Genomic DNA, 12,235 nt, shown 5'->3' with positions numbered 1-12,235 from the left:
AGTTTCATTTTGAAGGATCTAGTTTCCCAAGCTGTAGAAGACCTCCCTCTTCACCAGGGCATGTATCATATTTTATTCCAGAGTTAACCTTATCCTTACTCTGTAGTTTGGGAGAACTGGGCAGCATAGTCGGATGTATGCATTTGCAACCATTACTAAGAAGTTACATCTGGGTGCCTTATCTCATGTTGATTGGTGAGTCACTTCGGGGCAGAGAGTTAGAGAACGCTGGAAGAAACAGCAGTGTAAAGAAACTTTTCTCAGTGTTTACCTGTATGTTTTAAAGCTTAGGTGGTTATTGTCACAAAGACTGTTACTGTCTTGAAACATGTATCTGTAAAACTCTGGCACCAGTAAAGCAATAGGTGTGTTCTAGCTGGATTTGGGGCACTTCTGTTTGTAAAGTAGGTTGCTGAGTAGTGCTTGAAGAGCAGATTTTGCTCATGTATTAGATGTTCCTATGAGAAATGAATCATTTTTTTCTTCTGTTTTTTAACTTTTTTTTTTTCCTGACAGGCTAATGTCTGTACTGTAGCTAAGTCTGTTCTTTGCATAATCTAAACTGCAACATATAAATTTAGATTATATTCCCAGAGTGAGATGGTAACATCTTCTAAAGAAGATATTTCAGTTGTCCTTGATCTTAGCTATGCTCTCCCCTCAAAAATCAAAGGTTTTGAAATGGTTTACTGAATATATTCCAGTACCTTAAGTTTTGCTAGTGCACTTTTAAGGAAGAGTGGCTACCAAATGGAAGTTTTATAAAAATGCATACAGCTCAAAGGAAGCAAAGCTGCAAGTGCTGCCTGTTGTAACCCTTCCCAGCAGGACTACAGCTGCCTGGTGAATTCTGATGCCAAAGTACGATACTCTAAAGTTTTCTCTGGCTGACCAGAATCCACGTTCTTCTCTGGATTTGAGTCCAATAGCACACTGAAGACAGCCAGCGCCCATCCGGCTCTGTTTGGAAGAGGAGATCAAACATTCCAAATGCCTGTGACTGTCCAGCACTTTCTTAGGCTCTCTACTAGTTTTCATGAATGCTGGAAAAGTGTTACTTTAATGATATGTATGTTGCTGCTTCTAGAATCAGATATCCCTGAAGCTGACAAGTGGCTATTTGTAAAGGATTTAAAAAGATACTTTTTAGAGGAAAAAAAAAATCTTTATGGGGAGTTGGACAAAACAATAAAACATCAATTTTTATCCCCTTATTCTGTTCTTTGACTCTAAGATAACTTGATATTTGGTTTGGTGGTACTTAGAGGCTCTTGTCTTTCAGATCAGATTTCTCCTTCAAAACAAGCATAGTGCTTTCTTCTGCTGAATACTTTTTACCTTTCTTCTCCTCACTTCCCCTTGAAAAGAGAAATTGAGAAGCACCTCTTTTTTTCAAACTTTTTTTTTTTTTTTCCTTCCCTGAAGAAAAGGATTCTGGTAGGGGGGCACAGCCCACTGTGCTGTTGTGTTCCTTCTGAGTGTGGGCAGGAAGACTTGCACTCCACGAAGCCTGCTTCAGGAAGATGCTTTAGACATGACATGGATGAGAAATTCATTGATGTGATATATCCAAAAATTCTACTCTCTCTGTTTCAACCAGAATTTATAATTAATAATTAAATTTTCCAGTTGTTAGTAGTCATGTTGTGTTTCTCCAGTATGACCATACTGAAATTTTAGGAATCTTGATCATTGACTTTCTGGGGAACTGCTCCTGAATTTCAAGTTAGTATTCTTTGGGTTTAGTGGCATCTTTTACTTTGTCTCCTACCTACAAAAGTAATTTGAAGGTTTCAGAGAAGCTTAAATCAATGCGGTGAACACTTAAGATCCTTTCTGTTTAGAAGAGTGTGGTCCAGACCACGCTGTTTGGTCAGTATGGGAAAAAGAAAGAAGTCAAATTGCTTTTGTCAAATGGATTTGATTAAAATATTTTGAAGATCACAGCGTACTTGATCAAGGAGATCAAACCCATTTTTTTGTTACACCTGAAGCACCAGCCATCTGAGATATGCTGGCTAGGGATGGTGACCTTTTATCTTCTGAATTTCAGCTTCTGCTGAGGGCGTTGCATAGGACTGCATGTATTGACACTCCTGCCTTACTGTAACTGCCTTTCTGATCTCTGGGTGTATGTATGAGCACGCACACAAACTGCAACTGTTTTCTTCTGAGTACTAATTTGGAAAGCACCTTCTGATCTTGATTTAGATGGATCTCTGTTAGCAATTTAGGTAGTGTTGAAATATCTCTGTTTAGTAACTACAGAAAATAGTTTGGCATATAGCAAGGACATGTGCTGTGTGAAGGATATTTTTATGTACTGCTGCGAAAGATCTGAGCCAGCGGAAAACTGAAAAAAAATGCCGCTTGGAGCAGGAAGAGTCACATGTATTTAAGACTGTATTATTATTTGCAAGAGGTAGGGTTCTCTTCAACAAACTTCTCATGACTGCCTAGACATTTCTGTGAATTAGTTCTCCTGTAAAGTTTGTGTTTGATATCTGGATAGATGGTTACTTTTTGACATGTCTGAGGAAAAGAAGTCCCCTGCCCCTTCTCATTTCAAGTAACTTTTTCTTTTCTTTTCTTTCCTTTTTTTTTTTTCTTTCTTTTTAGTCTTCTAGTTAGCATCTTTCACTGCCTCGGCCTGACTTCATTGTCCTGTGTTCCACAACAGAGCTAGCAGGTCACTATAGATCTGTGCTTATGCTCAATTTTTGCTTTCCTAGCTCTTGCACACAATTTATCTTCATGTGTTGACCAAATGGTTTATGTAGTGGCTCTTTGAAGATTCTCCTTGTGTAGGATAGTCTTCTAGATCTGCCACTGAATTCTGTGAAATCCAGTTGTTGATAATAAGTATTTCAGATTTTCATGGGAAAGGATTCCTTCCGACGTTCATCTAAGAGCTGGTAAAAGCCTAGGCCTCCTGGCTGATAGGTAGTGCTATTCCCTTCTGAAGTGAGCTAAGCGTGTAGTGCTTAGCTAATAATGATCTTCTTTCTGAATGAATACAAGGACAACTTTTAAAGCATTATTACTGTCTTGGTATCCAGCTTATCGACAGTAAACTAATTGTGCTTGCTAAGTAAAAGAGGACTTGTGGTTTTCATCGTCATCATGTTAACTTTGTAACAGTCTTCAACCCTGCTAGTCATTCAGCCTCAAACACTGTAGCGTTACAGTTTTGCTGTGGTCCATGTTGAGAGAAAGAACATCTGTCATCAGACAGTGAAAATAATTGGGGATTTGGGGCTTTGGGGGCTTTACAAGGTCTCCATGCAAAGAGTGGAATGAAAGGAAATGCCATGTTATTTTATAATGATGAAGTCAAAAATCTCAATGTCATCTATCTGGCAGTGAGCATCTTCGGTTTCTGCCCCTCTGTCGGTGAAGTAACAAACCTTGTGACACAGTGATGGTACTTGCCACATGCCACAGGGGGACTTCTGTATCCGAGTTGGCCCCTTTTTCTTCATGCTGTTGTTGTTTGTCCCCCTCCATCTTTTAACCTGTGCAATAGCTGTGAGTGCTCATGAAGAGCAAATAGTGCCCCAGAAGCCTGACAGCCCCCAGGAGGTGAAACTGGGCTTGTGAGCTGTGAGAGAGGATTGGATGGCTGGGGAGTTTTCAAACAAAACAGATCTTTATCAAGAAAGCTGATTAATCAAACCTGAAACATTTCTTAAAGGTGTTGCTTTTTATGAAAGTTCACAGTAATGCAGGCAAAGCTATAATGGAAGTGTTTTCATTGGAAACTTGCCTGGCTTCTTGCCAGCTTGTCTGTTCTTTTCTGTAATGAGATATTGAAAGACTTTGATTTTTTGAATATTTTTTTGGTCTTTGGTGTCTCGCCTGATCTGGTGGAGGAGGGCAAACATGCGAGCATGCACAAGCTTCCAGGGCCAGCAATAATGCGATCAAGTAGCTTCCCCATCTGCTTCTTGAGGAGTTTTCAGGGCTGTAGAGCTGCCTTTTGGGGAAGAGAAGCTTAGAAGGACATCGATGCTCCCTACTTTGAGGACGGGGTCTTGGCAAGAGAACTGACAAGCTGAGATGTGCAGCTGCCAAGATAACTTCCCTGTCACTATTAGTGAATGAGCTGCTGTCACCCATGCATGATCCTCCCCCTTGTCAGCTGGAAAATCTCAGCAGAGGTACAGTGCCCTATGGCTCCTGCTTGCATGCACAGAAGGCAAATTCACTGACAAAGTGCAAAAAGCACCTTTGTTCAGCACATACTTTCTTTTTTCCAAGCTGCATTTGTCTTGAGGGGAACTACTAGTGTAGCAGTGACAAATACAGGACAAATGTTGGGAGACTTTCTCTTTCCCAAAAGAGAAAAGCTAGCTTGCACTTCCATTGCAAGTCCTCATCCATATCTACACTGGGAAAGTATTTCTCAAGGACTGTGTCATTACAATCTTAGCTGGCCTAACTTTGGACTGCTTTCCCTAGCGATGACACTTTTCAAAGCCTTATATTATGCTTCATAGGGTGCTGCATGCCATTTTTTTGAAACTGGATAACTGTCTTAGTAAACTTCAGACCTGTTAAATGCCTGGCAGAAAATATATAGAGAGAGTAGATTGGGATCTTCAGAAGGAAGCAGGTTAGTAAACAAGGAAGTGCCAAGTGGCTTAAAATTAACTGCTCAGTAGTTATGATTATATGTAGCAATGCAGATAGTTAATACTGCATTTAAATCTCCTGTGCTTTTAAGTATCTGGCCTGCATCCTTTCGAAAATGCTAGAAGTGAGTTAAGTAATGGAGACATTCCTAGACTAAGTGGCATCTGCCTGAAAACTTAAATGAAAGTTTAATTAACTGGCAGACTTATCTCGTACACAAATGCTGCAGCCAGGGAGGGAATGGGCTGCTTGACTGGATGGTGCACTTGGAGACCCAAGGCATTCCGCTTTTTCACTCCTCCGGAATTAGTGCTATTGAAAACTCTCATTCTTTGGGCTCGCTGGCTCTGAGATCATGTAAACTTTTAAAATTTTTGATTAAAAGCCTAGCTGGGAAAAGTGGCTATCTGCTGAAAGTCAGTGTACTTTACTGAAGTTAAATTTGGGATTAATACAGCCCATTGTCTTCTGCATGAGACCTTAATTTGAAAAAAAACACAGCAGTACCAAGCTGCAGACAGTGGCAGGTTTTCTATGTTGTCTCAGCATTAGAGTTGATTTGAATTTCAGGGGATTATATCTGTTAAATCCGGAATAACCTTTTAAAAAATGTATATAATCGAGAAAGTATCTCAGTGTCGCCCAATCGCTGGGCTTTTTTCTCCGGAGCGGCGATGGCTGCTGCGGCGCCGTGCGGCCCGAGCTACCTGCCGGAGGCTGCGCAGCAGCGCCCGGCCCTGACGTCAGCAACACGCGATCGCGCGGCCCGCCTGCATTGGCTGCCTCTGCTCTCTCCGGGCTCTTGTCTGCTCCTTTTTATTTTCCTCTCTGAAATGACAGTGCTCTGGGATTGGGATTTAGCTCAAACCAGGCTGCTTGGGGAAGCTGGAAAGAGAGGGGACTTAAGAGTGCTGGAGGAATTAAAAAGGAAGGTGCCTGCTGGTTGTGTCTCCTAGCTGCATGCCAGGCAGTCGCTGAGGTCTGAACATGGTCTTGGGAATGCAAGGATGGAAGAGCATCGTGTTCAGCTGATGTCTTTTGGTTTTTGGAAAGATCTGTGTGGTAAAGCTAGACACGGGTAGGGGAGGGCTGCTTTGTGTATCTCATCTTAACAATAAGTTCTTTATTTAGGAGAAAAAAAAAAAGTGCTGTTAATCACTAAAGATCCGTGTTCTTTCTTCCCCAAGAAAAGGCAAGGGGGGGAAAAAATCAAGATCTTTCAGTCTAATCAAAGCTTGTTTTTTAGACAAACTGAGATTGTGCCTGTGGCTAAATCAGAATTGGACTCAGTGATATGGAGAGAGGAACACTGCTGTTCTTGAAAGCATTTCTGTTGACTCCAAGCCAGCTCTATTTCACTTTACTGTAGGATTTTAGCTCTCGTCAACTGCAGCATACAAAACAGGATTCTTTTTTCTTAGATTTGAATTTCTAAGATTTAAATAAAAATCTGTAGCATCTGTAAAATGCTCTGTAGAATTTCTTCTACATCACAGGATGTCTTTTCTAGGGCAGTTAGTACTGTGTAGATATCATTAAAGACTATTTTAGTTTTAACACCTCTGTCTATTCCAGCTCATTGTGCCAGAACTCTGAAAGCAGCAGTGCGGTGGTTGCTACTCCATTACACTGGAATTGTCCCTCTACTGCAAAATGTTCCTCTCCTGTCATTACATGCTCTGGATTGCAGAGTCCAAACTGCTTTTTCTCCAGTCATACAGACTGCAGTCATATCAAGCTGAGAAAATAATCAAGCAATGCAAAAAAAAAAAAAAAAAAAAAAAAAAAAAGGTTTGGCGTATTTGTTTTGTGGACAAAGCAACAGCAAAGGCCTTTTTCTCTAGACAGTACTTCAGTGAATAATGCCATTACTATTCCAAGAACTCAAAGCCCCGAAAGTAAAGGACTAGGTCCATAGTGCTAAAAAAAGCAGAAGATCCACCCTTGCAAGTACTTTTGTATTTTTCAAATGTGCAAGCTATTAAAGCATTTTTTAAAAGTCTGTTGTGGAAAAGACTGACTTCCGTGAGTCAGGTTTTACAGGAACTGCTCCAGGTCTTCTGATTTTTCTCACACAGAGTGAAGTTGTGCACATAAACCCATGATAGAAAGAAATAACACCTACCTTTCATAGGAAAGAAGAAGAAAAAAAAAACTATAGTGAGGACAGTGGGTGTAATATGTGCCCTTTTACTAAACTCTCCTTCCTTAAAGTTCTGGTCTTTGTTAGTTTGCTTTTTTGTGCCCACTGCTTTGGAGTGAGCCCTAGCAAAGCTGCAAAATAATTCCATAGTATACAAAGGAGCAAGACCTAAGCATACAAAGAGGGCTGGAGAAGCATTCAAGAACTCTAGAGAACACTTGGAAGCCTTTTCTAGAAAGCCCCTAAAACCTTGTTCTATTGCCAGTATAAAAGGGGCTCTTACACTGTAAAAACCTTGAAATTTTTGGTATGTTCAGGCCTTAATTTGTAAAAAGTGAAGTCATTGCTGATATGTTGTTCATGAAGGGAAAAAAAAAATCCAAAAATTGCTCCATGCTATTGTGTTTTCTACATGAACCTTCGCATACTTGCTGATTCAGAATCTGCAGGGGGAAAGATTCTGGAGCAGATTGAAAACATTCAGTTGTTGGGTTTTTCTGGATTCAGATGTATTTTCATGTGCAGACAGCAATCAGAGCTTTGCTGCTTGTATCCTGTTGCTTGTGTAGAGTGTAGGGTTCCCAAGTCCAAATGTGGTGTGGGGTGGAAGAAGGACCTGAAAACTTTCTAAACCCTGAACTTTGAATGGGAGAGATGGAACAAAATAGGGGGCTGTATGAAAAATTAATTCCATTGGCTTGGTCTGGATATAGACTCCTCTTGCCCTGCAAAGGCAGAATAAGACTTGTAGCGCTTCAAGTAAAGAGGAGTTAAAAAGCATCTTATTCCCAGGAGTATATCCAGGAGTCCTTCTTAGGTGTTAAACAACACCTAGCTCTTAGTTGAGCTAGGGCCAAACGCAGCCTCCTAACCAGGAAACTTCACCGAATCCCAAGGTTTGCGCCTTCCTTTTATGAGAGCTGTAATTGCCCTGGTAGATACGCGCGCACCTGAGCGCTCCTGGCGCACCTCACAAAAAGAACCTGTTTAACGCGCAGTGCCCCCGAATGAATGCGGCTATCTGACTCAGGTGTTTGGTCAGCAAGCCCAGGGTGCAAACGTCTGGGTCAAGGTGCACGTTTAGTTTAGATTGGCTCGATTAGAGCAGTGGCTGGTTTGTCCGAGAACAGTGAAGTTACTGTGTGTGGGATATGCAACATGAAATGGTGTTTGAAAGTGCAGTTGGAAGGCGGTGTTTTCTCTCCTTTAATGTGGGAGGTGTGGCTCGGCGGCGAGCGGATGAATGGGGCCGAGCAGGACACCTCTCGGCACTGCAGATCAAAATCTGCTTTCTGCTCATTGCCTTTTGGCCTGCACCGCCTGCCTGAAAGCTGGCGGCTGTCACCGTGCATTGGGCCTGCTCTCTGATGCTCTGTAATGAGATGGCAAGGGCATAGGCCTGGGAGAGTAGGTGTTCTGGGCCTGACTTAAAAACATGCAAATCATTGCATGTAGCTGCTTTATTATCTTTCTCTAAACTCACATAATAGCTGTCCCTCAAGTCCTTCGTGTTTGCCTCATGAAATGTTCCATTTTGGTGAAAGTGTTTCTGATGAGCCCCGAGCCCCTCCACAGAGCAAGGGAGAGCACTCGAGACCTCTTTCTCAACAATAATAGTAAAGAATTTGTGACGACAGACAAGTCTCTACCAATATATTAGTATACCTGTGGCTGCTGAATTATTCTTGGAATAGGACTTGCGTGCAGGATTGTGCTAAAGTTGCTTGTTGGGCTTGCTTTGGAAAACAGGCTGGATGGCAAGAGCAGAGCTTGAGTGAGTTATATGTCCTTTCATGGTGGAGTCTTGTTTTGAGAGCTAGAAGTAAACCCTGTTTGCACTGAATTCATAGCAGGGGAACTGTAGCAGATATGTCCTTCCAATTTTGAAACCAAATTTGAAGCCAAGATAAAACTCATACAGTTTTGGTGACTGTCTTTGGGGAATTGTAGTTTCCCCCTTTTCTTTAGTAAAAGGTACTGGACTAGGTAGTTTAAAGGGGTGTTGATAACTTTGAGTTAAACACTCTAATAGTGAGCTAATTTTCCTAATTATCACCTTGTGTCCTGTATGAATTAACTATACAAAGAGTTGTAGTTTCTGTTCTTAATGCCCAAGAAACAAGTCCTGTGTTAAACATGAGCCCTGGGGTCTGTAATGGGTGTGCAGCTGCCTAGCCCCCACTTCTCTCTCCAGCAAAGTTGTTTTTTTTTTTCCCTCTGAGGAGGGCACACCTGTGTGCTCATATAGGTTTCCAAAAAGACTTGCTTTTCCTTAGTAGCCATAGCTTTTCCATAGCTACGTGCTGTGGTGTTCAAGCACAAAACATCTTTGTAACTCGCTTGGAGGTGTAGGCAGTCATAGTCCAGGTGGTTGTGCCTGAGCCAGTCTTCCTTTTAACAAAAGCTCCCATTTCCTCCTATTCCTTGCTCTGCTGCTTCCTCAGTCTGTGTTTTGTTTGAGTGCTGGGAAATCTCAGTTCACAGTGCAGCTGTTGACATCAAAGAACTTTAAAAATCACAGATTCTGTTTATTTTGAGAAAGCATGAAATCCAAGTTTATGGGGGTTTTTGCTTGTTTCTCTTGTTGTTGGGTTTCTTTTTCACTGTCATGTTTGTATAACATTGCAGTGATATTTCCCCCTATTTACCTTTCTTTCTATCATCTCTTTTTCAGCTCTTCCTCCAAAGCCCCCCAAACCAATGACACCAGTCAATACAAATGGGATAAAGGACAATTCCAGTTTCTCTCTGCAGGAAGCAGAGTGGTACTGGGGGGACATCTCAAGGTAAAGTTTATTTATGATCAAAAACACAGTGGACCTGTTAGGCTTCAGGGGAAGAATGTATCAGTTTCAGACAGCATTTTACAGGAAGAAATGCTTTGGGACTGTACTTGGGGAGTACTAGAGTGTTCCAATGGACTTGGGATTTGTGTTTATGTAAGGGTGGCTCTTTTGGAGCAGAGATTGTCAATTTTGAGGACTTTTTTTTTTTTTTTTAAAAAAAAACTTTCTCAAGATACATAAACTTAAAAATATATATTTGGTTCAGCAGAAAAGGATTTCTGAATATGCAATGTAATAATAAATTTTCAAAGCATGCAGGACTGGGATGCATGCAATTGAGGAAATTTAGTTGGAGGTTTGTTTAGAATAAAAGGACATTTATTCTTATTTGGGTTTTTTTTTCAACATTTTGTTAGGATTGCATATTTATTAGTTTCTATTATATAGTGGTATAAAAACTGATCTTATGCTAACCATCCCCAGCTGTCACACAACAGATGATACAGATACATGCCAAATACATAAGTTCTACCTTTTCAGGAAAGACTTTCAAATGCTTGAGAAAATAGATGTCCTGGGTTAGGTTCAGAAAATAACATACCTTTTTTGTATACTTATTTTCATTGGAAAAAAGAGAACTGTAGTGTCTAGTCATTTAACCCTCTGAAGGCATTATTGAACAGTCTAGAATTTGGAACTGCAGGGAGTAACATGAGCATGCTGGGCTTGTGATCAGCAGTTGCTCAAACTTGTACACATAATACTTCGAAACAGTTTGTCAGATAAAAGAAAGAAAGGTATATTTGTCCAGTAGTCCATTGAAGTTCTGAGAAAGGAAATAAAGATTTTATATCTTTATTGTACCACTCTTATCTCTAAGGTAAACCCACATAGATCTTGTTTTTGAAGGGCCTCAGCAGTGATATATTTCTGTTAATACTAAATCAAAGAGGAGTGGGAAAACCTGATCACAAAACCCACTAGGCAGGATTTGTTTAAAACAGCTCAATATGAGTATAAGTTCATTGACTCTGGATTTGTTCCTCGTTCAGTGCACAAGATGAGAGGAGGAGATGCAGCACAAGCGCTGTTGGATTTAACATTGGGTTAAAATGTGACACCCGTGCCTATGAGGATGAAATTGCTCATGGCTCTAATTTGGAAGCCAGTAGCCACAGATAGCATCAGACTGTCGAATCATCAACCAGGTTCTTAAGAAAATTGTATACTGAGCTTCAGGATGCAGCTTGCAGACAAAAGCCCAGGCCTCTAGATCAGTTCCGCTATTCAAAGATAAGAGGAGACCATTTGAGTAACATAGGTCCAATCTGCCCAGGGTTTTAAGAGAAATAACCTGCCGTGCATGTGATACCTATAGGAGTCAGTAATCTTAACAGAATAGCTTTCAGGTAGCTAAATCAAATTAAGGCTGTTTTGTAAGAATACTCTTTGTACCTTGATGTTTGAATAACAACAACATTTTTTTTTTCTTTTTAAAATTCAAGCAGACTTCTTACCTTATTTACATAATGTTGAGCCTACCAGATAAACTTTTGTTTTCAAATGGTTGTATTAAAAAGTGCTTAGCAGCTTTCTACCACCTTCTTAGAAGCAGTTACAAAATGCAATTTGTAATCTAGGTGAAATGGTCAAACCTGTCAAGACATTTAACTTTTCAAATGAAAACATTTAAAAAAAAATACTTCTAGGTATTCCCTTTCCCTAAAAGATTTCTTGATTTGGCTTAAGGCTCTAAGGCTAGTTTTTCTTTTGTTTCACACTTGTAAATATGGAGAAGCTACACTGAAGCTAGCGAGGTTGCAGTGGTTTAAAACTGCTGCAAATAAGATCAGAGTTAAGCCAATAATGAGTCTCTTGAGACTAGAACTGTGCTAAACTCTAGACACCTTTGAGAGATGATGCTGGAGCTTGTTTCTTAGCAGGTCAGGACTGGCTTCTCAAAGGGCACCTGTTTCCAGTGTGGGCTTTAAAACATGAGCAGCTTACAGTGAAAGGTTGTGAACTCTGAGACACAGCTACTACTGTTGCTTAAATGTAAACTACTTCCTCAGTGGCAGTTGACTCCAGCTGCTATTTTTTCAGTAAGTTTGAACTTGCTTTAGGTGGCCTAAAAGACTGCGGAGCCTGATTTTTGTATGCAGATTGCTTCATGTTTTGAAGACAAAATTCCTTACCCCTGCTAGTATCAATACCCTGAATATTGATACCTATAGTAAAGAGATTGTGTCTTCATGTCAACTCTTATCTTCCTTTCCATTCTCCAGGGAAGAAGTAAACGACAAATTACGAGACATGCCAGATGGAACATTCCTGGTGCGCGATGCGTCGACCAAGATGCAGGGAGACTACACCCTGACGCTGCGGTAAGTGCTGAGAGGTGACGTTCTGCGGAGCCAACCCCGCACAGCTCCTCCTTGTCCCAGTGACAGCAGTGGTGCCGACAGGCTGGCGTGTCCCCAGTTCAGATAGATGCACAAAGATGTGGCAAATCACAGAATGAGCAAATGAGTAGCTGGGTGTGATGGTCTGTTCTGTACAGATTCAACAACCCTGACCATGAACTGAGCAGTACTGTAAGGGTCTCAGTGGATTAAATGGGATTCAGGAGGGCAGGCACTCGGGAGTGCTGAGGTAAAAGTGTTTCTTGAAT

At 41.0% G+C, this 12,235-nt stretch overlaps 1 protein-coding gene across 4 annotated transcripts in view; it reads left to right on the top strand.

The window, feature by feature from the left end:
* PIK3R3 (phosphoinositide-3-kinase regulatory subunit 3) overlaps window positions 1-12,235 on the top strand; it is a 65,686-nt gene that overhangs the window by 43,670 nt on the left and 9,781 nt on the right. For all 4 annotated transcript variants that reach the window (XM_088526155.1, XM_088526154.1, XM_088526156.1 and 1 more), the window contains 2 exons: window positions 9,453-9,564; window positions 11,850-11,948. In XM_088526155.1, coding sequence (XP_088382281.1) covers window positions 9,453-9,564; window positions 11,850-11,948 — 211 coding nt within the window. The remainder of the gene's footprint in view (window positions 1-9,452; window positions 9,565-11,849; window positions 11,949-12,235) is intronic.

This window comes from Tinamus guttatus, unplaced genomic scaffold (genome assembly GCF_059628265.1).
Source record: "Tinamus guttatus ecotype Peru unplaced genomic scaffold, ASM5962826v1 Tinamus_guttatus_pri_ptg000242l, whole genome shotgun sequence".
Lineage (NCBI taxonomy): Eukaryota > Metazoa > Chordata > Aves > Tinamiformes > Tinamidae > Tinamus > Tinamus guttatus.
The sequence above is the reverse complement of the archived record's forward strand: the minus strand, read 5'-3'. Positions and strand labels throughout refer to the sequence as shown.